The 27,256-nt window shown below is 47.1% G+C and overlaps 2 protein-coding genes across 3 annotated transcripts in view; one reads left to right on the top strand and one right to left on the bottom strand.

The window, feature by feature from the left end:
• The window catches only part of USF3 (upstream transcription factor family member 3), a 34,507-nt gene extending 19,591 nt beyond the window's left edge, over window positions 1–14,916 (top strand). The window contains exons 6-7 of one of the 2 annotated variants that reach the window (XR_014185309.1): window positions 993–7,582; window positions 13,485–14,916. Coding sequence is in view for 1 of the 2 variants with exons in the window: in XM_082064543.1 (XP_081920669.1) it covers window positions 993–7,465 (6,473 nt within the window). In the remaining variant the exon portion in view is untranslated. Of the gene's footprint in view, window positions 1–992 lie in introns of both variants that reach the window. The other variant, XM_082064543.1, reaches the window with a different exon arrangement.
• Window positions 14,917–21,104: 6,188 nt separating this feature from the next.
• SIDT1 (SID1 transmembrane family member 1) overlaps window positions 21,105–27,256 on the bottom strand; it is a gene marked incomplete at both ends in the record, with an annotated part of 44,750 nt that continues 38,598 nt past the window's right edge. Inside the window, 7 exons of the mRNA XM_082050209.1 lie at window positions 21,105–21,167; window positions 22,325–22,438; window positions 23,197–23,307; window positions 23,603–23,708; window positions 24,545–24,591; window positions 25,742–25,818; window positions 27,023–27,140. Coding sequence (XP_081906335.1) covers window positions 21,105–21,167; window positions 22,325–22,438; window positions 23,197–23,307; window positions 23,603–23,708; window positions 24,545–24,591; window positions 25,742–25,818; window positions 27,023–27,140 — 636 coding nt within the window. The remainder of the gene's footprint in view (window positions 21,168–22,324; window positions 22,439–23,196; window positions 23,308–23,602; window positions 23,709–24,544; window positions 24,592–25,741; window positions 25,819–27,022; window positions 27,141–27,256) is intronic.

Consider the following 27,256-nt stretch of genomic DNA (forward strand, 5'->3'; position numbering starts at 1 on the left):
AGCGGTGTAGAGTAGCTTGAAACAAGAAGCCAACAGAATACCCAAGTGCAGGTTCTCGCATATAGCTATGAGATGATGGAGCAATCACATTGTGATGTAAAGTAATGACAGAGCTTATATGTGATGCAACATCATCTAATAGATTCTGTCCTGATTTATTCTACTGTAGTGACCAGAATGATTTCTGACAAACCTCAGTAAGGTGGTTTTTTTTTTTAATCAAAAATGTAGAGTTTCCTTCATTTGTAGGGCTATTTTTTTTCCTTTCAAATGTTGTGGAAGTGATAAAAGCCTATTTTATAAAATTACAATGCAGCATATAAAACTTGGTTGAACAGATGCATAAAAACACAGTGATGGAGGTATGACAGAAATAATCTCAGAGCTAACATTGCAGTTTGTGATTTTTATTTCTACCCATATGATGGAATTCTAAATAGTTTATTTTTATCTTGTTGATGTAATTGGGTTTGCAAAACCTCAATGATTTTCCTAGTTAGGTGAGCTATCTCCAAGGGCATTGCCAGTTTTTGTGGCTTTACGTAAGTGCTTTGTATTTAATTTTGCATATTGTTTATAGATGTAATGAAACTTAATTGTCCTGGAAAGCTATGAGTTAAATAAAAACAATTGCAGTGCTTGCAAAGGAGCAGGAAAAGAAAAAAATAAGTAATGTGCTCATCTTTCCTTCAGTAATTAAACAATTTGATTAGTATTCAGTTTAATCTGAGTTAGTCCTGATGTTTTTTCTAACTAAATAATTTGGCATATGCTGCTATTGGTAACGGAATGGTCTGTGAAGTTAATTCACTTTCCCACTCAGTAGAGAGGCTTATCAGGGTAAGAGTCTTCATTTATGTTATGGGAACCATTTTAAGAGAGCATGTGCTATTGACAATGTATTTCAATACTATTCTCCGAGTCATGTGGTAACATAGTACCTAATATTTGTGCTGGCGCTGATGTAATGGAGTGCTCTCACTGTTTTGTAGCTGAAGAGATTAAAAAACTCCGGAAACAGCTGGATGAACTGCAGAAGGAAAATGGGAGATACATTGAACTACTGAAAGCAAATGATATTTGCCTGTATGATGACCCTACAATCCACTGGAAGGGAAATCTCAAAAATTCAAAGGTCTCAGTTGTTATTCCTGGTGATCAGGTTCAAAAGAACATCATTGTCTATTCAAATGGGAGTCAACCCAATGGAAATAACCAGGGAGCATCCGTCCAGGGAATAACATTTAACGTTGGTCATAATTTACAAAAGCAAACAGCCAATGTTGTGCCAGTCCAGAGAACTTGTAACCTAGTGACTCCTGTGACGATTTCTGGTGTTTACCCCGCAGAAAACAAGCCCTGGTCACAAACTACCATTTCGCCACTGGCCTCCACGCAGGCAGTTCCAGCAGGGAATGTTCTTGAGCTTTCCACCTCTGAGAACGAGCAAGGCGTGCTTGCCGCTGCTACTGCCAGCTCACAGAGCGCGTCTCAATCTGGAACAGAACAGGAACTGCAGTGTTCTTCAAGTAACGCGCCACAGAATGATCAAAGCGTCCCCAAAAGTAAGAATGATGAGGAGGGCACTAAACTAACAAAGAAAACACTCCTGCAGGGAATCAGCCTTCCTTCCAGTGCCTCCACAGAAGCCTCCCAAGTTCAACAGGTGAATGCAACTTCCTCAAATACACACAATTCTAGGATTGACCTTCAGGAAAGCTGTGTCATTTCAACCACAGACACAGCTTGTGTGCCATCTGTGAGACTGTCTACTGCAGATAGTTTTTCCTCTGTAAACGTTCTCAAAAGTACAGACTTAGGCAGTAGTGCTGGAATGCCTGCGACTTCTGCAGCAGAAGGAGTTAAGGCTGCAACAGCAATAAGCACTCTGCCTGCCAGTCCCCTAGAGAACTGCTGGTCTTTTTCAGGCTCTTCAGGTGTTGGCACTTCAGACTTGAAAAACATGAGTAGCCTTACACGGATGCCTTCAGCTGGAAACACACAGACCACGTGGACAACTTTGCAGCTAGCGGGAAATACTGTTCAGCCACTAAGCCAAGCGCCCTCCAGTATAATGACTGCACTATTAAACGAACCAGTTAATGGTGCTGGTACTGTATCTTCTGCTCACAGCAGGCCTTTGACTACAAGTATCAGTTTGAATACTTCTCTGCCTGGGGATGGTCAGGCAGCTGAACAGATTGTAGTTACCTTGCCCTCGTGCCCACCTTTACCTATGCAGCCATTAATCAGCCAGCCACAGGTTAAAACTCAGGCTGTAGGAAATATCCTTCCATTAAATTCAGCTATGCAGGTGATTCAGATGGCTCAGCCAGTCGTGTCAGCTGTAACAGGAGCGCCAGCAAACCAGAATGTCATCATTCTCCAGCCTCCAAACCCTGTGCCATGTCCTCCAATTGTGAGAGCAGAAGTTCCCAGCCAAAACGTTAGCCAGCAAATTGTAATTATACAAGCCGCTAACCAGAATCCTCTACCACTCCTCTCTGCTCAGCCTTCTGCTTCCGTAAGAGTTCCTGTGAATGGGCCAACTGCAATTGCAAACTCTAGCAGCTCCATACAAAATGCCTCTCTTCCACAGACCTTTGGAGGGAAACACCTTGTCCATATATTACCAAGACCATCCTCTTTGCCATCTTCTAGCTCCACACAAACATTTTCGGTTACAATGTCAAATCAACAGCATCCTCAAACGATCTCATTAAATGGGCAGCTTTTTGCGTTGCAGCCTGTGATGTCTTCATCTGGAGCTTCAAATCAAGCCCCTCTGCAAATTATTCAGCCTACCACCAGCGAGGACCCAAATACCAATGTTGCCCTCAATACGTTTGGTGCTTTAGCTAACCTCAATCAAAGCATATCACAAATGGCTGGACAGAGCTGCTTACATTTGTCTCTCAACCACCCTACCAATCCTACAACTGTCAATAACCAGATTGCCACAGTTAACTGTGTATCGTTACCCACCTCTGTGGCATCTTCAGTACCCACAGAGGCTTCAGTACTAACTAGTGCATCTAATTCAATAAGTGCTTCCCCCAAAAAAGCGGCTGCTGGCTTGCCATCCAGTGCAAAATCAAAAAGGGCAAACAAAAAGCCAAGTACAAAGAAACACCAAGCAGTCAACAGTAAAGTGTCCTGTCCAGCAGTTCCTTGCAAAGATGCCGGGAAGGTGGACTGTGCTCCTGTGGAAGTGGTGGCAAAGCCATCAAACAGCAAGGGGCTGCTTGAAGACGCTCCAGCAGTTTCGCAAGCTTTAGCAACATCTCAGGCAAGTGGTGGAGCAGCATCAAGTGGCATCAACGTTTCTGACTGTTGTTCCAAAGAGAGTATGAGCTCTGAACAGGCAGCCAAAACCTGCTCTGATCCTGAGTTGAGCTCAGCAGAGGCACCCGCTTCCTCGCCACTGACATTCATGGTGTCAGAGCAGCTGGCCCTTACCCCGCCAGCTGCCAAAGATGCTGCTTCTCACCAGCAGGCCCTTGGGTCTCAAAACCATCTGCCAACCAGCTCTGCCTCATCGGAGTCACCCAAACCCTGTGAACCCCTGAGCACCTTAACATCCTCTCGTACCGAAGCACATGTGACACATTCTCAGGTTGCTGGGACGTCAGCAGCACAGAGCAGCACAGCGGGTCATACTTCCAAGGCAGGAACGATTTCAGAGTCCTGCAGTGTTGTGCAGGATTCCTCAGTCGTAATGCAAGACACAGACTTATTAGAAAGACAGGGTCTAACCAAAATGCTGTCTGATCTCTCGAAAGAAAGAGCAACTGCAGAAAAAAACTCTTCATTTACTGTTCAGGGGGAGCATTCTGATTTTTCCATGGAAAACTCTAAATCAGCAGAATCAAACGTTGATTTGCCTGAGAAGCAGGAACTCTTGCTAATGAACACAGAAGGTGACACGCTCTCCCAGCATCACTCCTGCATTTCTGATCAGGAAGTAGCGGGTGCTTCCCTTATTGCTAGCAGGCAGGCAGACTCCCCAATGTCAACTAGCTCTGGTAGCAGTCGGGGCTTCTCAGTTGCATCCATGTTGCCAGATACCACCAGAGAAGACGTTACTAGCAGCACCTCAACCAGTACGTGTAACAGCTGCACATTTTCAGAACAGACTGACATTGTAGCTCTTGCAGCAAGAGCGATTTTTGACCAGGAAAACCTGGAGAAGGGTGGAGGGGGAGGAATACAGGTTAACGTGAGGGATGCTATCTCTAAGTCAACAGAGGTTGCACCTTCAGAGAGAGAGAAACAGCCTTTTAAGCCTCAACCAGTTAAAGAAAACAATGCAGGGCCATTGGAAGCAGCACCGAACAAATTCAGTGCTCAGGATACAGTACAAGCAAATGTTGATAGACAGGTCGAAAAGCCAAGCTGCTCTGTAGGAGGTGTGGAAACATCAAACACTGCTTTGCAGATTTCCACTTCCCAGTCGCCAAGCATAACCAGTTTAAGTGTAAATAATCTAATACACCAGAGTCGAATTGTCCATCCCCTTGTGAGCTGCTCGAGTTTATCCCAGTCTTCAGAGCCAGCAAGTGTCCCTGCAACCATTGGCCTCTCCATTCCCTCTAGCACATATGTCAATCAGTCTCCAGGACCTGCTATGATGAGTGAGTATGCTCAGGAACAACTTAATGCTATTAGGGCAAGCACCATGCAGGCTCCCCAGCTACAGGAATCGCACTTAAAGCAGCAAAATCATGAAGGTCGCAAGGACTCTGCCAAGCGGGCTGTTCAAGATGACCTTCTGCTTTCTACAGCAAAGAGGCAAAAGCAGTGCCAGACAACACCCATAAGGCTGGAAGGGATGGCATTGATGAACCGAACACCAGAGAGTATTGCTGATCAAACACAGATGCTGGTCAGTCAGATTCCTCCTAATTCATCCAATTCAGTGGCATCAGTGAGCAATCAAGGGCACACCGATGGCCTTAACAGATTATTCCCATCTAACAGCAACTTCGTAACACCAGCTTTGAGACAAACTGAAGTTCAATGTGCTTCACAGCCATCAATTTCAGAGCAGCAAGGCCAGGCAGGGCAGCACTTGCCACCAATTCAACATGTTCCTGCTCAAGGCATATCACATCTTCACAGCAGTCATCCATACTTAAAGCAACAGCAGGCTGGCCAGTTAAGAGAAAGGCACCACTTGTATCAGCTGCAGCACCATGTCACTCACGGGGAAAACTCAGTCCACTCTCAACCCCATGGTGTCCACCAACAGCGAACAATACAGCAGGAGGTGCAGATGCAAAAGAAACGAAATCTCATCCAGGGAACACAAGCCACACAACTTTCTCTACAGCAAAAACACCACGGAAGTGATCAAACACGGCAAAAAGGCGGTCAGCCTCATCCTCACCACCAGCAAATGCAGCAGCAGATGCAGCAGCACTTTGGAGCTTCCCAGCCTGAAAAGAACTGTGAAAATCCTGCAACAAGCAGAAACCATCATAACCACCCTCAGAGCCACATAAATCAGGATATTATGCATCAACAGCAGCAAGATGTTAGCAGCAGACAGCAAGGCTCAGCTTCTGAACATGTGTCAGGGCACAATCAGATGCAGAGACTTATGACCTCAAGGGGCTTAGAGCAGCAAATGGTGTCGCAGGCAAGTATCGTAACCAGACCATCAGATATGACATGCACCCCTCATAGGCAAGAAAGAAATAGAGTTTCCAGCTACTCTGCAGAGGCGCTCATTGGGAAGACGCCCTCTAATTCAGAACAGAGGATAGGAATAACTCTTCAAGGCCCTAGGGTTTCTGACCAGCTTGAAATGAGAAGCTACCTTGATGTTTCTAGAAATAAAGGATTGGTCATTCATAATATGCAGGGACGCTTATCTGTCGACCATACAGTTGGATCAGATGTGCAGCGGCTTTCTGATTGTCAAACATTTAAGCCATCTGGACCTAATCAACAAGCAACAGGCAATTTTGATGTACAGGCTTCAAGAAACAGTGAAATTGGTAATTCTGTGTCATCCCTCAGGAGCATGCAGTCACAAGCATTTCGAATTGGTCAAAATACTGGGACATCCATAGAGAGACAGAAGAGATTGCCCTACCAGCCAGTACAGGGTATTCCAGCAGGAAATACCCTGCCATCAAGGGAAAATGAAAACACATGCCACCAAAGCTTTATGCAGAGTTTACTTGCCCCTCACCTTGGAGATCAAGTTAGTGGAAGCCAAAGATCAATCTCAGAACATCAAAGGAACACACAATGCGGTGCCTCCTCCACGATTGAGTACAACTGTCCCCCAGCACGGGAGAGTGTCCATATCCGAAGAGATGGTGATGGCCAGAGTAGGGAGAGCTGTGACATGTCTATTGGTGCAATTAACACAAGGAACAGTTCTTTGACTATTCCTTTTTCGAGTTCTTCTTCCTCGGGAGATATTCAGGGCCGCAATACAAGCCCTAACATCTCTGTGCAGAAGTCCAATCCCATGAGGATGACAGAGAGTCACGGAACTAAGAGCCACATGAATACACCCGTTTCTAGCAACATGCATGGAGTTGTGAGGCCAACTCACCCTCACCCTGCCGTTTCTCATGGAAATGGCGAGCAAGGGCAACCGTCTGTTCGTCAGCCAAATTCTTCAGTTACTCAGCGGTCGAGGCATCCTCTGCAAGATAATGCAGGTTCTAAAATACGCCAGCCAGAAAGGAATCGATCTGGAAATCAAAGACATGGGAACGTCTTTGACCCTAGTCTTCCCCATCTTCCCCTGTCCACCAGTGGCAGTATGATCCTTGGGCGCCAGCAGTCTGCGATAGAAAAAAGAGGAAGCATTGTCCGATTTATGTCTGACGGCCCTCAAGTGTCTAATGATAACGCAGCCCCTGACCAACATACTCTCTCTCAGAATTTTGGATTCCCTTTTATTCCAGAGGGTGGCATGAATCCACCGATAAATGCCAATACCTCTTTCATCCCACCAGTCACCCAGCCTAGTGCCACTCGAACACCAGCTCTAATCCCAGTCGATCCTCAGAATACGCTGCCGTCCTTCTATCCTCCGTACTCTCCTGCCCACCCTACCCTTTCCAATGACATTTCTATCCCTTACTTTCCCAATCAAATGTTTCCTAACCCAAGCACAGAGAAGCCGAGTAGTGGAAGTCTGAACAATCGATTTGGATCCATTTTGTCTCCTCCCAGGCCTGTTGGTTTTGCGCAGCCAAGTTTTCCTTTGCTTCCAGATATGCCGCCGATGCACATGACCAACACGTCGCACTTATCCAATTTTAACTTGACGTCTTTGTTTCCAGAAATAGCCACAGCTCTTCCTCCAGATGGTTCAGCAATGTCGCCTTTGCTTTCCATTGCAAACACATCTGCTTCAGATTCTTCCAAGCAGTCCTCAAACCGACCTGCCCACAATATAAGCCATATTCTAGGTCATGACTGCAGCTCAGCTGTATGAAAACTGCTAGACTGACTTCTTGTCTGATGCTTTGTTTATATATTTAAGAAGAAGAAAGTGGATCTTACTGGCATCCCTGAAGAGACCATTCATAGCTCACTGTTTATTTGCCTAAATGTATGTATATGGGTACTTTTTGTATTTATATACACACTGTATTTCCATCCACCTTACTAATTCTAAAGCACCAGTGCCTATAGCAATGCTTACTAGTAAACAGTAAGGATGCAGTATTGAGAGCTGTGCAAATATTGGTTGTTGATTTTCCAACAATCAAGTTTGATGTCTGATTGTTCCAGGGAAAGGGCCACACTCAGTAATATGTGGATGTTAAAGAAAGGAAAGAGAGCATCCATATGGCAGATAGGAAACAAATGCAACAGGTTTCATTTTGTTTCTGATGTGTTTACTTGAAACTACAAACGAACTTGAAGTGGCTTGGGCTTCTCTTTTTCTTTAGTAAAATATTTTCAGGAGCCTCAACACAAAGTCAAGTCTGTGTTAGCTCAGTGTTCATTGATAAAGATATTTGTTGTGCAGCTTTTGTCTATTTGAAGCTTGTCACACACACTTGACTTAAGGTTGACTTTACCCAGCAAAAATTACTTTGTGTTTCATTGGTTAGCAATTAAAAATACTGGATTAGAAAATTCAGATTTCTTTAACCCGTGACTATCCGTTTATGAGAATAATTTTGTTTGGATCCGTTTTAACAATGGCTTCACTTACTGCTGAACTTGGTCAATGTTTTAATGTAGCTTACAACTCCTTCTGGTGTAGTCAGCAGAGACAGCACTCTTATTTTTTGCCATTTCATTGTTCATATGCTGCAAGTTACCTCAGGGTGGGTTTTGTACCTTGTTTGGCACCTTCTTAATGTCTTTTTCTCCCCTTTCCCCTCTCCTTTTCTTTGGTCCATGCTCAAACACCAGCTTTCTGGTTTCTGTGAATGACAGGTATTTGTTTGTACCAGACAGCACATGGGAGGAGGGCTGAGCCTGTGGCATCCTGCAAAATCAGTGGAGATAGATCCCTGTGGGCACAGTTTTTACTTAATGTTGCTGACAGGATCGGACCTGAGTTAGTATCGGTACTCTGCACTTGAATGCACCTTTTGTCCAAACCCGTATGATTGTGGCTGCAGGACCATGAACGTGTCAAACCTGCAACACTGCACACCACGAAGATTTGCCATTTGAGCACCATGAGGAGGGGGGATGCATTTGTATGTACGTGAGAGACGGAGTGAACATGCGTGGGCTGGCTGAGTCTCCAGAGTTTTCACAAGTTTTGATTCCATTTCTTTTAAAGGAAAGGAAAGAACTAGGTAAGTGTTATTTATTTAATGGTTCTGCAGTGTGATTTTTCTTCAAATGAGGCAGAAATATTTGTCTTTAATTTTTATGTGTTTGGAAATAACGTTCTGCCTTTGATTCTTTAAATACCGTAGTAGCTTCAGGTCTCCTTGCATGTAATCGTCTCTTTAGCAGCTAAGGAGTGGCAAAAACTGCTCCAGGGCATCTTCTCTGGGCAGGGTAAGCTTGAAACCCTTGTGTGTTGCGCACCAGTGCATCTGCTGCTCCTGGGACCTGTCACAGGTTCTTCCCCGGTGCCTGTCCTAGTGGCAGGGTTAGGGGAAAGCAGGCTCCCTTGGATTTATTTTTAGGGATTTTTTTTTTCTTTGAAAAGCAGAAGGGAAGATCTTTCTCCATTTCCAAGAGCAGGACCCACAAAGAGGGATCTGAAAGTCTTTTCCATAGCTTGTCTGCCCCAGGCCTCATTTTTGCTGATTCCTTTTACACTGGTCAAAGAAAGTAAAGAGGCTTTAGCACAAAAAAGTCTGTAGTCCATCCTGATGATGTCTCCACCCTTGTAACCTGGGGTCTGTTGTTTTCCTGTTCTGATTCAAATTGGGAATCACTTTTTAATTCAGATGGAGCTTATCATTGGACATTAAATTTAAGTGGTGCATCGGTTCTCTGTGTTTCTTAAAAATAATAGATATTTATTTTACTTCAAAGCAAGGCAGCTGGTCTGATTTTGGCTGTGAAGTGGGCTGTCAAAGTGTAGTTACTGACTGAATGGCAGCAACTGGCCTGTGCAGAGCAGGGAGGTTGGGAATGATGGTCTGTCCTCAACTCCGACTAAGCACACTGCAGGTCTGGGTGTTGGCTGAGGAGACTCTCTGATCAAATTGATTTCCCTAGCACAGTAGATCCTGATGGGACTGCCTTGGCTGGTGGAAGGAGTTCCATAACGATGAGTGGCTCTGTGGGTTGTGGATGATAAAGACAGAGAAACTGAAACAGCAGCTATGCTATGCATTACACACTTGTCCAGACCGTTAGGAGGGAAGGAAGACAGCCATTCTTGGTCTCTTTAAATGCCACTGTGTGTCTAACACTGTATTTGGCTGTCAAAACAAATTTTAAAAAATTAAGCCCTGGCTTCCAGGTCTTTATAAAAGTGTTAATCCTACTCATCATTCCAGGCATTCATGTAATACCACATTAGTTTACTCTGCTGGGAAAATTCTAGTACTTCATAATGAAAACTGGAGTGAGCTTCTAAGCTTATATGGACCAGTTGTGTTAGTTGAATGTTCACAAGTCCATGGGGCCTGATGGGATTCATCCCAGAGTACTGAAGAAGCTGGCCAATGTTATTCCGACCTGGAAAAAGGTTGTAAGGGAAGAACCACAGAACTACAGACCTGTTAGCCTAACCTCAGTTCCTGGAAAAATTTTGGAGAAGATTGTACCAGCTACTATTGAAAGACATTTAAAGAACAATGCAATCATCAAGCACAGTCAACATGGGCTCACAAAAGGAAAGTCCTTTTTGACTAATTTGATATCCTTCCATGATAAAGTGGGTGCTTTGTGGGTGAAGGGAAGGCGGTGAATGTAGTTTTTATAGATTTTAGTGAGGCTTTTGATACTGTCCCTCATAGCATCCTTCTGGACAAGTTGTCCAGCTGTGGATTGAGCAGGTTCGTGGTACACTGGGTGAAGATGTGGCTGAAGGGTAGAGCTCAAAGGGTTGTAGTGAATGGGGCTACGTCTGGCTGGTGACCGGTCACCAGCGGTGTTCCTCAGAGTTAATTTCTAGGGCCACTTCTGTTCAATTTATCAACAATCTAGATGCAGGAGCTGAATGCACCAGTAGCAAGTTTGCTGATGATACCAAACTTGGAGGTGCTGTTGACTCTCTTGAGGAATAAGAGGCCTTGCAGAGGGTTCTAGGTAGATTGGAGCACTGGGCTATGATTAATGGGATGAAATTTAACAAAGCCAAATGCTGGATTCTGCACCTGGAATGGAATCATGCTGGGCCCAAATATAAGTTGGGAGAAGAGTGGCTGGAGGGCAGCCCCCAGAAAGGGATGTGGGTGCTGGTTGACAGCAGCTCAATAGGAGCCACCAGTGAGCCCTGGCAGCCCAGAGGGAAAACCCCGTCCTGGGGTGCAGCAAACGCAGCATCACCAGCCGGTCAAAAGAGGTCATTGTCCTGCTGTATTCAGTGTTGGTGCCGCCTCACCTGAGTGCTGTGTGCAGCTCTGGGCCCCACAATTGAAGAAGGATGTGAAGGTCCTTGAACGCATCCAGAGGAGGGCAACAAAGCTGGTGAAAGGGCCGGAAGGAATGTCCTGCGAGGAGCGGCCAAGGACTCTGGGCTTGTCTAGTTTGCAGAGACAGAGGCTGAGGGGCGACCTCATGGCTCTGCAGCTTCCTGAGGAGGGGACGAGGAGGAGCTGCTGAGCTCTTCTCGCTGGGATCCACTGATAAGACGTGTGGGAATGGTTCAAAGCTCTACCAGGGGAGGCTTAGACTGGGCATTAGGAAACGTTTATTTACCGAGAGGGTGGTCAAACACCGGAACAGGCTTCCTAGAGAGGTGGTCGATGCCCCAAGCCAGTCGGTGTTTAAGAGGTATTTGGACAATAACAGGCTTTAGCTTTTGGTCAGCCCTGACGTGGTCAGGCACTTGGATTCTTGTAGATTCCTTCCAACTGAAATGTTTTGCTCTATTCTGTTATTCTATTCTACATATTTATTCCTTCATATTGATTTCGCTATTAATTTTACTGGTGATCTATCAAGGTTAAATGCAATCCTGAGTATTCACAATAGGAAATGTCAGTTGCAATTATGATGTGTGGGGTTTTTTTGTGTGTGCTGAGCATCATTTTCTGGAGAGGCAGTAACTGGTTCAGTAACTTACATGTGTCCCTTTTCTGTTTACAAAGACAAAAAAAAATAGCAACCTTGTTCACAGGATGCTTGTAGTGCAGGTAATCACAACACAGGCATTTTAGTGAGATAAAGACTATAGCAACTTGGCAGGAACTGCACTGTTTGTGGTGTGCAGCTCAAAAGTAATTACCACGTGACTGACCCTCAGTCTTTACTAGAGGGTTGCACCCTGCATTGCTGTGACAGGGCATGGTGATTCCTGCATAATCACCACACCACTTTGTCGTCCCTCTCAGGACTTTTTCTGAAACCTGCCGAGACCAGGATGGAGAAGTATCATTTCGTTTTTCTCTTTGAACATGGCAATTTCTGTTGACGTTCAACCACATACCAGTGTGAGTCTTTTTACGTGCCGTAAGTGCTGCTAAGTGATCCTGTGGAGTGAGTGTGGGAGCAGGAAGACTGCTATGACAAGGAAGGTAGGCAGCCCTATTTGCAAGAGCTTCGTATAAACACATTTCTCCAAATTCTGTTATTTACGCTGCTGACTGGCTTTCAGATCAATTTAATTACAAGAAACATCAGCTCTGTTGTGCAGCCTTTTGGTCTAATTCACTGTCCAAGATGGTCTTTGAATGCTGGGTCTGACCAGGTCCCCTGGTTTAAGAGGAATTTGTGGGTTTGCCACAGATTTCAGCTTCTCATATGTTCACGCTTAAATGCCTTTAGGAAGAACAATGGATAGGCTGGATATTTCACATTAAAAGAGAGGAAATTAAATATTAAGTGATTTTTGTTGGTTTTTAATTATGAAGTTGTTTTAGTTTTCCTCTTAACTATAAACTAATCACTTCCACGTTGACCAGGCCACGGCACAGCTCCTCACATTTAGGTTTGTAGGTGAGTTTGTGATGCTGACAGGTCGAGGTTTCAGCTTCTGACTGCGGGCCAGTTCCCAGACCTTTGGGCTCTGCTCCCGGGTAGAGGGTGTATTGCAACATCTTAACCTTTGAGTGGCAACTTTTCTTTCTTTTTTCTTTCCTTTCCCCTGTCATTGAAGCTGTTGTGTTTAGGTATCAGGTTGGTAAGACATTAAGAAAGGCTCACCTTACCTTGATATATGCTTTTCTTTTTTTTTCTTTGGTGGAGAGGGGTGGTGGTGGAAGGAAAGGTTGACAAAATTGTTTTACTTGTTATAATAACAATTCAAGAATCAAATACATTTTCCTCAGCAAACAGCTATGACACCAACAATTTATCTTTTTCTTCTAAGAATTGCCTGGCAATTACAGTTCCTCTGTTTTTCAAGATGTATTTAGAAAATATTTTGTGGTTTTAATTGCAATCTGTTAGCCTGACAATGGCATTTTCCCTTCCATAATACCCTTTCAATGGTTACTTACGCTAAAGTGGGGTTTTGTTTTGGTTTTGGAGAAAGGAAGAATACCCAGTGCTGCCTAATTTAGCAAAATAAGCAGCAGAAGGAAAAGGTTCAGAACTACCTCAAGGGTGGGACCACCAGAGCTGACACGTGGTGTGTGTCTGTGGCTTTCAGCTTGGCCTAAATGACTTCAGCGAACAATGGCAAATGTTGTAGGGCTGTATTGCACAAGTGCCAGTGTAGTCCTTGGTTAATCCCTTAAGAAGCCCAGGGAGCAAGAGCAGAGTCAGACTAAGTTGAAAGCAGGCAGTAAAGTAGTAATGTATTAACATTTGCATACCTTTTCATTGAGAGAAAGGACCTCATTTAAGAACAGCTATGGAAACTGAGAACTGAAGTGACTTGAGCCAGTGGCTGAACGTAACTGGAATGTGTTTTCTAGCTCCTGCTCCAGTCACTACACTGCTGCCCAGGTGGAAGAGCACCTCTCTGAAAAATAGAAAAATATGCTGTGCTAGTACAGAGCCTCCTGAATTTTGCACAGATTTCCTACTGCACTTTAAAGCTGCGCTGCTGCTGCTGTGGTTGGTGACTATAGTGCTGTCGCAGGAAAAAAATCATGTGGCAGGGCATGGCTGGAGAAAAGGGGTCATTTTGTTATTTCTGATCTCCTGTCGTCTCTTCACCTTATTTGGAGGTACTTGTGCAGTCCTGGCTTGAGGACTTGGTCACAAACTCACGCTATAATCTGTTTCTGGATGACTCAGAGCTGTGCTAAGAGCTGTGAGAAGTAAGTTCCCCAAATAAGTTCCATGCTCATCACTTCAATAATGATCTCACTTTGACCAGAAAGACAAAGTAGCATTGAATTTACTTATACCAAATCACTCAAATTTGTGTTGTTTTCTAAAATAGTGATGTAAGGAGTGCCGTTCTTCATCATCACTTAAGCGAAGTTATCTGCTACTGCTGTTCTCCTCTCCCGTTGCCCCAATCCAGCACAGGGAGCAGCCACATGGACAGGAGGGCCAGTGCAGACACAGGTTTGTGTGTGACTGTTTTCAGCCTCCTACTGCCTCTGCCATCCCTCGAGTGAATCTAAAAACCCCAGAGCACCAATGCTTTCTTCCCACTGGTTAAACTGAAAGCAAGTTACTCTGAACCAGCGAGAGGTTTAGCAGAGGTTTTTGGTCATTACAATACAAAACCATCATCTCTCTGCAGGTAAGCCCTGCTTAGTTACACAGAAGCCATTTATGATTTGCCACTACCAGGGGTTTTTTTGAGATAAACTTAAAGGAAAAAGAAGTATTACTTTCTGCCTCACCAAAAGTATTTTTACAAGTAGGTTCCAAGTTTGCAATATGCTGCTGTTTCAGCAGTCACAAATGTGAAACAACCGAGCTCACAGTGGGTTCTGCCCCTGTTCCTGCCCACTCACTGTGAGAAGGGAAGCAAATATGGATTTTGCCATGCGAGATTAATCAGAGATGCTGTTGCCCTCCACAATGTAAATTATTTATATTCAGTCCAGAGTTTCCTGCTGTGCTTCTGTTTTATACAGCTGTAAATTACTTGGATACAGCCCCAGTGGAAAGTCCTTACTATTTTGTAATGGAAAAAAAGGAACTCTGCAGTAGAAATCTATAATGAATGAACAGGAACATCATCTTCCAACTGTAAATAAGATCTTGTTCTGTTTATTTTGACATCTTTTTACAAATGTGTTGCATTAAGGTGTAAATATTCCAAACCATGATCTTGTTCAGAGTTCTGAGATTTCTATTGTTAAGTGTAATACTTTGTTTAATAGTTGTAATAATTATTTGTATAGATATGAACATGATAGTATTTTATTAAAAAAAAAAAGAAAAGTGCACTTTGAATATTGTATTCTTTTTTGGTACAGCTTCATTCCCCACAAAAAGCCCTGCATTTCACTCTTCAAGATTGGTAAAAATAAAAGCTTTGTTTTGAGGCTGGGAATTTACAATTATAGTTCTTCACTGGTATATATTATCTGCATATGCAGGAGTTATACACAACTGTATTTGGATATACAAAACTACATAATCCAGAAGAAATATATACTGATCATGAAGAATCTAAATAATGCACAGTAGATGCCCTCTGCGCCACGTTGGTTGTGAAGTGCACCAAGATAGATGTTTTGTCACAGTTTGGATCTAAAGGATATGCCTGGATGAGACTGGTACGGAGATGCTTCACAGTAAGCAAAGGCTTTTTGGGAGGCTGTGTAATATGGGAGGAGCTGACAGAATTGCTATGAAACCTGTTGGGTGCTCCAGGATGCCTTACTGCTTGTAAACCTCAAAATTCTTGTAGATGCTGAAGATGGCTTTATGGATTTTTTTTTTTTTTTGTAGTTGAAATTTAGTATTAAGACAGATGAGCTTCCCTTTTGTTACTTCAGCAACAGCCAGTGTCTACAGTTTAACAAGAAGGCTGCAGTCAGAGATGGCCATGGTTCAGTAGAACATCAGGAAGGTGTGTGCAGCACTAAGGATGGTCTCTGAGTAGTCACAGTAACCAACTCTCAGCCCACTCTCCCTTACCTTGAAAAGGCAGCTCTGGCCCAAGAGTAGCCAGGTAGGGCTAGTTAACTGCCCCAAGCACTGCCCAAGAGCAACAGCCCCAGTGTCAGGGTGTGCTGACAGCCCAACGCATAAAGGGAGAGTTCCCTGCTGTAGCAGTCTGCTCATTCTTGTCACAGCAGAGAGGAGGACAAATAGGACAGGAGGCATCCAAATACCTTCAAGGATGGGCTGATGCCCTCAGCCCTGGCTAACTACAACAGATGCAGGTCAGGGCTCACCTGTGGGAGGTGACACATGGCTGCTGGCACAGTTTCCACCAAGGCCCCGGCAGCATCCCTGGGGCAGCAGAGGTCCTGCTGGTTAGCCCTCCTGGCCTCCTCTGGGCTGAAAGCTGCTGGGCACCTCTGGGAATCCTTCCAACGCTTTGCACAGCTACATGGAAGTGTATGTGAGGGAAACCACATACAAAAGAAAAAGTGAAACTGGCTCAGAAGTGTTTCTTCTCCCATGTTAAGCTAGAGGTGGAACATACCTTTGGTGTCCCTCAGCCTCAGATACACCCTGTAATGCACTGGATAAACTCAGCATCTCCCTGTTGCTATCACTGCTGATTTCCACCACCCCCAGCCCCCCCTGCCAAAGAACTTTTTGCTCTGTGTAGATTATTCTGATTTAATAGGCACACAATTTACCTTTAACTGTGCACTTGGGAAAATGGTGGAGGTCCAGGCCTGAGGAAGGCATTGCAGGAGGTGTAACAGAAATTATACAAAGCTGAGTTTTAGTAGCTCTTCTGCTTATAAAACTAGCAAACATATCTCATGACTTGGCAAATGACCATGAGTATTTAATGACCACCTGTGGAGAGCTCAGGGCAGGTGCTCCTGGGCAGGTACAGCTTCCACAACACACACACTCTGGCAGCCGCCACTTCCAGCCAGACCAGCTCCTGCTTCCTTCAAGCTCCTCAGCAAGCCACTTAAACTCACCGAGGACAGGACTCACCAGAAAAGTGAACAATTTCCTTCCCTTGCAAGAGTTGTTAAAGCAGTTTGTGATGCACGTGACAGGGGAAGCAGGGGCACCACTACCAGCCTGTGGGCAGCAGAAGAGCCCCCACATCCTAACAGTATTCACACCAGCTTTTTCGGTGAACAGAGAAAGGTGAAGAAACAACACCAACATGACACATGCAAGCCAGGGAATGGAGGTCCCACACCTACCCAGGGACCTGTTCTTCCATCCCTGTGAGCAATCACCCAGCAAAGGACAGGGGCACTAAAGGCAACAAGCAGCATTTCAGGTGTGGAGAACTGCGTAGCCAGGCTCAACTGGGACAGCTGGGAGACAGAAAGCCACCCAGGTGCCCAGCCAGACAGCCCACCAGAGCCACTGAGGAACCTCTGCAGCCACCAGGTCAGGCAGGGCCCTGCAGCCACCAGGTTGGACAATTGTCATGTGAACAGAAACCAGCAGGCAGGGCAAAACCAAGAGGAAATTTTAAAAATTGATGCATCAAGCTGGAAGCACAGAAGCAACAGGGAGGCAATTCCAACTCTTCCTCCCATCTCTTAGGCTTGAGGCAACTTTCCTCGTATTTAATTTCTCTCACATTTTTTCTGCTTTTTCTGTGCTGTTATCTACCCTTCTCTAACCTCTCTCCCTCACTGGTGCTACCACCTTGCCATTCACGTACTGGGCTCGTTTCTGCACGGCTCAGTGAGCCCATATGTTGCTCTTCTGCCTCCTATATGGAGCCTTCCAACATTATTTTTTCCTCACATTCCTATTTATAGAAGATAACCAGCTTCCCGGTTAGAAATAAATACAAGCTTAGAACAAGGTCTAAGGTACAGACTATGGAAGACACTGGGAGAAGGAATATCTTTTATGAAAATGTGTCCCTAAAACTGGACAAACTCTGAGTGCACATAAGCCCCATTTCAGTCTGGCACAGAAGTGATATTTCTACTACCTGAACAGCTTGTCCTATGTCCTCAACTTCTGCACACCACAAAATACACCAAAAGCAGAACATACTTGTACAAGATGAAAAGCTGCTCGCCTTTCTCCACACCTAAATATGGGGAAAGGGCTGTCTTGCAAGGCAAGATCCCATCCTGCACCTGACTAAGCAGGGTGTGTGAGGGCTGCACAGTGTGCAAAGAGGACTTCAGGTTAGACTCACAAACAGCAGGATCCCACACTGGATCCTACAAGTCTTGCTTCCCCCCAGATACCTACTTGCACACCAGTTCTGATGATCTGCCAAGATCAACAGGTTTTTGAACTAGTGCCTGTCTTCTACCTGTCTCTCTGGCTCAAGGGGACTGAGGGAGGCAGCATTTACTAATTCCAGTCAGAAACCTCACTGGAGTCTCTGGCCAAACTCACCCACTTCACACAAAACATTCAGTGGGCTCTGGAGTTCTTTGCACAGTGCAATTGCAGCTGCATGGTGTGATTGCAGCATGGACACCAGAGAAACCAGGCAGGTACAAGATTAAAGGCTGCTGCAGTTCCTCAGGCAACAGTAGGGCAGTATCTCTATGTCAGGGACCTTTAACCATACCAGCATAGCCTTCCACCTTAGAGGAGATCTAAGCATCTCCTTCCAGGTCCCAGAGGGGCAAGGCAGGCTTTGCCTCAAGTAGAGGCTTCTTTTGGTTTAGCAGCTCATGGGAGTTGGTGGTCATTCCGCTGGTGCCAGCAGGCTGTGTTCAAACCCCATGTGCTCCCAGCATTCAAGGATTTATCCTGCCCGTGCCAGCACTGCTGTCCTGCGAGCACCTCCCCACACAAAGCCTTGTAACCCACCCTGAAGGCGCACACAAGGCCTGTGCTGAGTACCCTGTCAGAAAACTTTCTCCCCTCCTCCTCCTGCTATGTTCCCCAGTCCCAGCTCCAAAGCACTGCCTCACTTGCTCCCTGGATCACCTCAGGAGCAAATGATGTGACCTCCCAAGAGATCTACCACTGCAGCTCCTCAGGCAGCTTCCAGGTGGCACCACACAGCAGCGCTCCGTGCAGCCAGGCCTCAGATCTCTGCTTCTACTGCCGGGGCAGAGAGAAAGGAGGGAATGGATGGCACTGGTACCAGTGCTATCACTGCATGTTTCTGCCTGCCCTCCAAGTAGAGCCCTGGAAAGAGCACATCCTGCACACCCCAGATATTATTACAACAAATTTTGTTTTCACAGAGAACTTGTGCTCCTACAGCAGCCCTTACATTTGCAGGGACGGGACAGGGCAGCACAGAGCACATGTTGCAAAAAAGCTGTCAGCTCAAACACTCATACGCATCTGGACACAGAAATCCAGGTGGTTCCATCTGCACAGCAAGCGTATAACTGTCCTGGGCAAGACAGAGCACCACAGCCCCACCAGGAGTCCCTGACATATGCAGCTTAGTAAGAATTTAGGAGTTTTTGTGCACCTCAGACTTCTTGGCCTGTGTAGCTAATACTGGATTCTGCCATTTTAGATAGACCAAGAACATATAGCAAGGCTGCAGGGTGGCTGAATGGAAAATGTGGACTATCCTTGGCTCAATACTACTCCACTGGAGCTACTCAGACAAAAGGAAGTGCCATCTCCTTCCCTGCAGCCCATGTTGACACTGTTAAGGAAGAGAAGCTCATGCTTCACAACAAGCCTGAGAAACCTACCTTTGTTTCTAGCATCACTGAACATTCACAACTCCATCTGCATGGCAAACTGGCAAGTCAGGCCCAAAGTATTGTAATAAAATGCAGGACACAGGGACAACCACCACCTCTGCTCTGCTGGGGAAGGCGGCTGCTGGCAGCCTCTTCGTGTCATTCCTCCCCCAGCCCTCCCTTGACTCTGCCAAAGGGGCTACTGTGACAAACAGGAGTGTCTGTTCTTTACTCCAGTTAGCCCCACAAAGGCAATTTGGTTAAGAGAACAAGTAGGTCATCTGTACCAATGCTCAGGAAACTGATTGTGAGGCTCATAAGGACCCAAGGATGACAGCAGCTGTGTGACACTGCTGGGCACCCCTCTGCCCCAAGCGCTCTCTTTGCTGCTGCTGAGAGCTGGAACAAGAATTCAGATCAACCTGCAGAGAAGAGAGCCAAGAACATTTTATTGACCATCTTAACAAACTCCAACTTAGAAAAAAAATAAAAACCAGCTAGTGCAAAACATTTGTAGGGGATAGAGACTTCTCAGAATAGAAAATTACCATAGCCTTCTGCTTGGGTAAGCACAGGCAGAATGGAGCCTTTGCATCACCACGTACATGCACATACACCAAAGGAAAAATGCTCTGATAATGACAAGAATAAGCATAGTAGGCCCCAAAGAACACTTTTTAATTCAAAATTAGCAAAACAGGTCACATTTTAGATGTGTGAAATAATTCACACCTTATTTTTTAAATAACTGAGAATTCAGGAAGAATGCAGAAGCCATTTAAAAACTTATTTCAGGTGCAGAAAAGTTGGAAAGAAGTTTGGTCCAGATCTTTAGCTAAAGAACTCAACACCAGCTGCCCCAAAACTTCCTCCACATTCCCAGCCCATGAAGGCACCTGCTTTACCAAGTTTGCCCAAAGCAACCTTATGGGAGGAGAAAGCCTGAGGCTGCTGGACAGCCTCCCCGTTCCACCTTGCCCCTTTGGCAAGGCCATGCAGCAGAGCCAGGGAGCCGCCAGCCAAGGCTGTAGCTTCACTGCACCGTGTCTCTTAGGGCTGCTCGAGGACAGTGCTTCTGGTTCTGTGAAAACCATCATGCTGACAAGCACCTGCGTGGGACCCGCCAGAGAGAAGAGAGGCTTTTCAATATGTGTCAGCGAGAGACGTTGCAAGAGCAAAGCAGGAGGTTCTGCCTCTGGCAGAGCACTCCTGGGCAGCTCTAGTCACCATCTCCCTTTAACGCTGCAGTCCCTTGGACTGGTTTCTCTTGTTACCATGGCTCCTCACCAGCTGTGGGAGGAGCCTCTCCAACAAAAAAGAACACAGTCCCCCACTGCCACCTCAGCTGGGAGTCCACGGCTCACTTGGCGGCTGCAGGTCAGGAACCAAACTCTCTCCCTGGTGCTGCCAAAGGGACTCTCCGAGGGCCGCGGCCTGCGGGGTACAGGCACCAGCTGCCAACGTGGGAGCAGCTGCACTGCGCTTCTCCAGCCGGCTCACCCAAGAGGAAGTGGAGCACATCAGCAGGGAGGAAGGGAAGCAAAGGTCTCAAACACACCCCGTTTCCTCCCCTCTTCACTGGCTCCAGCACCCGCTGCGTGCTGGCCTCAGCTGCTGGGTCATGCCTGCCCCAGAGTGTGCAGTGGGAAAGGAGCAAACATTGTCTTCTCTCCCGGTCCCACCTCAGTTACAGCAGCACCCCTTCATGCTTGCGGTGGGATTCGGCTCCCCTGCTCCCATGGGGTTGTTGGCCACGGAAGCAGGCTCATTCCCTGCAGATGCTGGTGGCCCGGTGCCTTTGGCTGAGCAGTTTAGGACACCCCTGCGCCTCTGTCCCCTGGGGACTCAGAACACCGGGATTTTGTCCCTGCGCACCGTGTCCAGGTCATCATCCAGGGTCAGCAGGACCTGAGGAGGAAAGCACGAGGCAAGGCTAACAGAAGACTGAGGGAGGGTGCCAGAGCACTGGAACAGGCTGCCCAGGGGGGTTGTGGAGTCTCCTTCTCTGGAAACATTCAAAACCCGCCTGGACACATTCCTGTGTAACCTCATCTAGGTGTTCCTGCTCTGGCAGGGGGATTGGACTGGATGATCTTTTGAGGTCCCTTCCAATCCCGAACATTCTGTGATTCTGTGAGGCAGCTTCAGGTCTCACTGGCCAGCCTACAGCTGGAGAGAATGACCAGCTCCCGAGGAAGTCTCATCATAGGGGGATTCCACCTAGGCCACAATTCCAGCATGTACAGGAGTCATGACAGCAACCTGTGTACCACACTAACTTTGTTTCTGTAACACTTCCAGCAAGCCACTCTGGCAGCACAGCTGACAGGTAGCTCTGCCTGCAAGTGCCACAAGGACCTGCCCAGCCATGATGGAGATGCTGCTTATAAGCTGGTTCCTCACCACCAGCCTCTGAAGAGGCATCCAGGAGACAGGAAGATGGGAATTGCTTTGACCACAGCTCAAATATTGCATGTGGCCAGGCAGCTCCTTCACAAACAGCTTGCACCTTGCACAGCTAAACTTAAAGTCTCCCACTCCACTTCCCCAGAACACTATGCTGTGACCCTGTTCCATAGGATGCTTCTGCCTTTGCCACCACATAGGTCTGAAAAGAGGTACCAAGTAGAGGAGCACAGGAGTTGAATATGGAAGTGAGGGAAAGTCCAGTAATGAACCAATCTCCACACCAGTGATCCTGCTACCTGGATCCAAGGAAATAGTGTCCCTGGGAGGTCCTCATAAACCCAAGAGAGGATTGGTCACACCAGCAGCCCCTCAGCTTCCCCACAACAGCTATGTGACCCATAGCCCCAGAGGGAATTTGAGGCACAGGGAGCAACAAGCCAAAGGAGAAAGTCTGATCCCTGATCCCACTGACAAGGAGGATCCCACTGACAAGGGGCATCCCACTGTGAGGGATGTCTGGAGGCAGAGCCAAGCAGAGGACTTAAGGCAATTCTGTGGGGTCCTGGGGCAGCCACAGCTCTGTGTGGATAGAGAAGGACAAGGAGGAAGGGGAGAGAGAGAGCATACAGCAGAGCGGGAGGCTGAGCAGAACTCACCAGAAAGGAGAAGAACAAGGCAGCCGCAGAGAGGAAGTGCCAGACATCATGGTCATCGAAGAAGCCCAGCAGGATGCATGGCCGGTTCTTTTCCCGGGATTCTGCTGGAGTCTCCTAGGGGAGCAGGCAGGGTGTCAGGACCCAGTATCTACTCACACAGGTTCCTGGCTGGCCATGTTGGACCCTCTGGAGATCACCCTGTCTTAAGTCTCCATGCAGGAGCCAGAGAGAAGTGCTGTGCTGGCTGGGCATGTGGTAAGAGCAGGGCAGAAGCACAATGTTTACTTAGACCTGGAGATGGAACTGGGGCCACAACCCACACCTGGGAGGGCCCCTCTGGTCTCCATATCCGAGGTCCTGCATAGCACAAGCTGCACAGCCTCCACCAAACCACCCTGCGGCAAGCCACTCACTTCCATGGAGATGGATGCAGTACCTTGTTGGGGCATCCAATCCAGATTTAAGAGCCTCCCAGGCCACGGAGAGCTCCCACAACCCAAGGCAGGTTATTCCCTATTTGCCATCTGCTCCAGGGAGAAGTCTTCCATCCAGCACTAGTCAGGATTTGTTCAATTTTGCTTTCAGATCCCCAGCTCCTCCTCTGTCCCATGGTGAGGATCAGTGACCTCTGGATAACCTGGGTCACAAATGGTCAAGCTGGTCTCACCACAGCTCCATGCATATAGTAATTTTTGGCTCAACACAGCTTCCCACGCTTCCTTCCCAGTCTGCTGAAGGAGTTAAACCCTTTCAGTTCTCCATGAGCAGCCCAAGATTCTTCCGCAGAGTGTTTTTTGTGTAAAACAAACAACAGGACGGAAAGATGACAAGAAATGTAGATGGACAGAAGGACAGTGAAAGGGGAACTTTACCTCCCAGCTGCTGAGGGTCTGGAAGAAGAAGTATAGGGCAGCCGCCCACACCACTGCTGTGGCCACGATGCAGAACAAGGGAATGGGCAGGAGCTTCTCAGAGCTGCGGAGCTGCAGACAGGGACAAAACCTCACAACATGCTCAGAGTTCTTCCTAGAGGTTGGAGCCATGCATAGGACTGACATGCAAGCCTGGGCCATCTGCAAAGGGCTACCCACCTCAGGGAGGCACAGCCCAGCCACCCAGAGGTGGCTACCCAGCAACAACACCTTGTCCTACCCTGAGCCCCACAATGCCCCATCCTTCTGCAGCACCACAGGAACCCAGACTATAGCCAAAAAAGAGTCCTATCCTTTCCCCTTTGGAGACAGACATGCCAGGGACAGCTGCAGCTGCCTCTCTTACCTTCATGATGATGTAGAAAGCCAGATACAGCAACAGGTTACAGATAAAGATCCCCAGTATGTAGGAGGCAAAGTCTCTGGGCCGATACACCAACCCAAAGATAGCACTGAGAGAGAGAGAAGGAGGGATGTTAGACGGCCTCTTTCACTGGGGACAAGGGACATCCCCAAACTGACCACCACCCACTGCACCCACCCAGACCTCAGGACAGAGCAACACTGCCACAGTCTCCCAGTTCTCTGGAGGAAATGCACTGTTCACCTTTGCTCCCTGCTGAGAAGCAAAGCAGAGCAAACTCAGACACGGTCAGCTGCTGAGAGCAAATGAAGACCCCAGAGGACAGGCAAGGGCCCTGGGTTGCTTCCAACTCATGGCCAAATGCATCTCATTTGGTAGGAGCTGGCCCCAGATCTGTACGTTTTACACAAGGCAGGTCTAGTGAAAAGCAGGAGCCTGGAGCAATGATTTTAGGTCTCACCCAAGAGCCAATCCCTCCATCCAGGCAGCTGCTGCTGAGCCAGGCTCTGACTCTCAGTCACAGTCTCCTGAGTCAGATTGTGACTAACGAGCATCTGTCAAGTCTCCTGCATCTTGGCTGCACCAGAGACCTCCTAGCTATGTAGGAAAAGCATGACAGCACGACACAGCACTGTGGTACCAGGCCAGCCCTACACAAGCTCGCTCAGATGCAAGCCACAAGACGGCACCAGCTGAAACGCTCAGGGATACCTCGTGTAGCTCTGCAGTGCTGCACTGCATCCTATGGATCTGCCTGCTTATCGGATCCAGCTCCTTGGCAAAATGCGTCCGAAAGGCCCCAGCACAGGACTATGGCACAGACACTGCTGCATGTCCCCATCACTTCACACCAGCTGTGTGTCAGTACTGAATCCTGCTGCCCACGTGCACAAGTACACAAGACACTCACACCCCACTACTTACAAGGACCAGTTGACCAGGTTTCCAACAACGAGCAGCACCATCCTGTCCTGCAGAGAAGACACCGATGATCATATAAAAGCAGAAAGAAATTCAAAAAGAGGCCTTTGCCTCAGAAATTCAGGATAGCATCGTGTGAGGATTTGGAGTCTGGTTCCTGCAAACACACATGCACCTGGCTCTGAAGTGTGTTCTGCAGGAGCTTCTGCCAGACAGAAACTGCTCTAGCCCTCAAAAATTTGAGGAAAGCATTGCAAGGAGACTAAATATCTAAAAAAAGACAACCCCAGCACTTAAGGATCAGCCTCAGGATGTTCTGCAAGTCCTTCAACTAGTACTGATGTTTTTCTAGTTAGATTCCTTCTTTGTCACCATTTTACAGCAAAAAAAGTTGCATAGAGCAAGGACATGCTTGAAATAGGCAGCAGGGGAAGCCTTGGATCCTGCACATATCCACAGAGCCCTTTTTCACCCACCTCACCATTAGCCAGGGAAGTGCTGTAACTACAGCAGGCAGAAGGGCTACATCTGTGGGGTGTGTGCATTTATGCTTACAGCTGCTCTCAAGATACACTTATTTCAGACTGGCCAGGCTTATTTTATGCCTACGTGCACTGAGTTTGCTTGCAACTCAGTCTGATGCTTATTCAGAGATGGGAGAATAAATAATAATAATAATAATAATAATAATAATAATAATAATTTTTAAAAGGATGCTCATGGCTAAAAACTTCATTTGGCTTCAAGCCTAATGAGCACCCCATGCCAAAAAGACTGTAATCAGTGGGACACAAGGTAACAGCTACTGTTTATCACTTTTTTGCTGTCTGCCCTGAGGTGCTGTAGAGATAGCAATAGCTGTTCCTTAAGTTACAGAGCCAAAACAGTCACTACCTTCCCCAGAAAGGCTGCGCTGCACAAAGCCTCATGCCCATTCCTTGAATAGATGCTCCCATAGGGCAAGAGCAAAGGCAAATCCTACCATGCCTGTCTCACCTTTGCTCTGATGTTTTATTCACCAAGCCTTAGTTCAGGAAAGACCTGAGACTGGGAGTTAAACTGCTCCAGCAGACATCTACACATACCTGAACATTTGCGTGGAGTGGAAATAGGCCAGCATCGCTTTTTCAAATAGCCACAACTCTTTCCCCTGCACATTGCCTACAAATCGAGCAATTGCTGAGATGAGAAATTACCTACCATGTACATTGGTCGACTGCACTGCTGGATACAGTCTGTGTACAGCACCATCGCTGCCCGTCGGAATATCCCCAAGTCTGCCAAAGAAGAGGATAAAAAGCCAGAACTGCCAGCAGAGTGAGCTCCAAAATGCCTATGGGGAAAAGACGTGGACACCCATGGGCTGATAAGAGAGGACTCAGCCTGCAGAGAGTCAGGGTGTCCACAGATTGTTTTCTTGCCCTTTGGGAGCACTCTGTGCTGAGCAGAAGGGCAGTCACCGTGGGATGTGGATGGCATTTGGCCAGAGTGAGAGGTTAAAAAAAAAAAAGAGAAAGAAAAATCCCTTTGCAACTGGCACTGCCCAGAAGTCAAATAGGCCCTGACTATATGTATAAACAGGCTGGTTTAGCAACTACATCTCTGCAGGAGAGATATGGTGCAGGAAGGTGAAAAGCACCTTCCACAGAACAAGCTGCCAGAGCAGGGAGACAGCAGAAACTCATTCCACAGTCCTTAGAGGGGTAGAGCACACTGGAGACACCTCTGCTCTCAAAATCATTGCAGAAGCTTCACTGGAGAGCCATCAGTGGCAGTGGGGATAGACGGACATGCAAGCACACACTTGCCCCTGCTTCAGCAACAGATGTAGAGCTTGAAAAGTCTCCTGTGCCAAGATGGGAGCTTTCCTTTGCTGTATCACCCCCTTCCTGCCAAGGAACAGGACTGGCAGTGCTGCTGGCAAACTGCCTTCGCTTCTCAAGAGCTGACCCCAGGTGGCACACGAGCCTGCCTCCCCACACACATCCACGCATCCCCAGCTGCTCTGTCGCTGCTCAATCAGCTCAGAGGGAAAAAAATAAGAGCTGCTGACAATTACCTGAGTCAGGGCCGTCTGAAGCAGATAGGAGCAGAAGAGGAAAGAGAAATACATTTGTAAGCAGAGCACAAGAGCCAGGTTCCCCACCAGACCCTCTACCCCCTACCCCATGATGAGGTTTTCTATAGCCCACAGCTCTGAGCACAGCACTAGGGAGAGCTGTAGCTGAAGTGCAGGCTCCCTCAGAGCTCAGCTCTTCTGCCACCACAGAGCAGAATGGTCGTGCTAACTCCCATGGGTCTGGGAAGCAGCAGCACAAGCATTTCAGAGGCCACAAAGAGCATCAGATGGAGGAAAGGACAGGATAACCCAGAACACAAGCACAGGCCACAGGACCGTGCTCACAGATGTGCTGCATAGGCAACTCCCACAGGTGAGGACAGGAGGCACCTGAATGCCCTAGAGCAAGACGGTTCAGTCACAGCCCTTACCGATCTTGAAGCGGCCCATGTAGTAGATCTGGGTGCTGAGAGCCAGTGAGGCCAGAACATGGATCATTGAGAAAATGACCCAAAACCACACATCGTTTTTCCCAAACACCTGAAAGCAGACATATTAAAAGTAAACTGAGCCGTGTTACCAGCAGACTGATCCTTTTCTTTCCTATATCACCATGGGTCATTAGAGAACCTCACTGAACATGGAAGAGAAACTCC

This window comes from Streptopelia decaocto (assembly GCF_964273445.1).
Source record: "Streptopelia decaocto genome assembly, chromosome: 1".
NCBI classification, from domain to species: Eukaryota; Metazoa; Chordata; class Aves; order Columbiformes; family Columbidae; genus Streptopelia; species Streptopelia decaocto.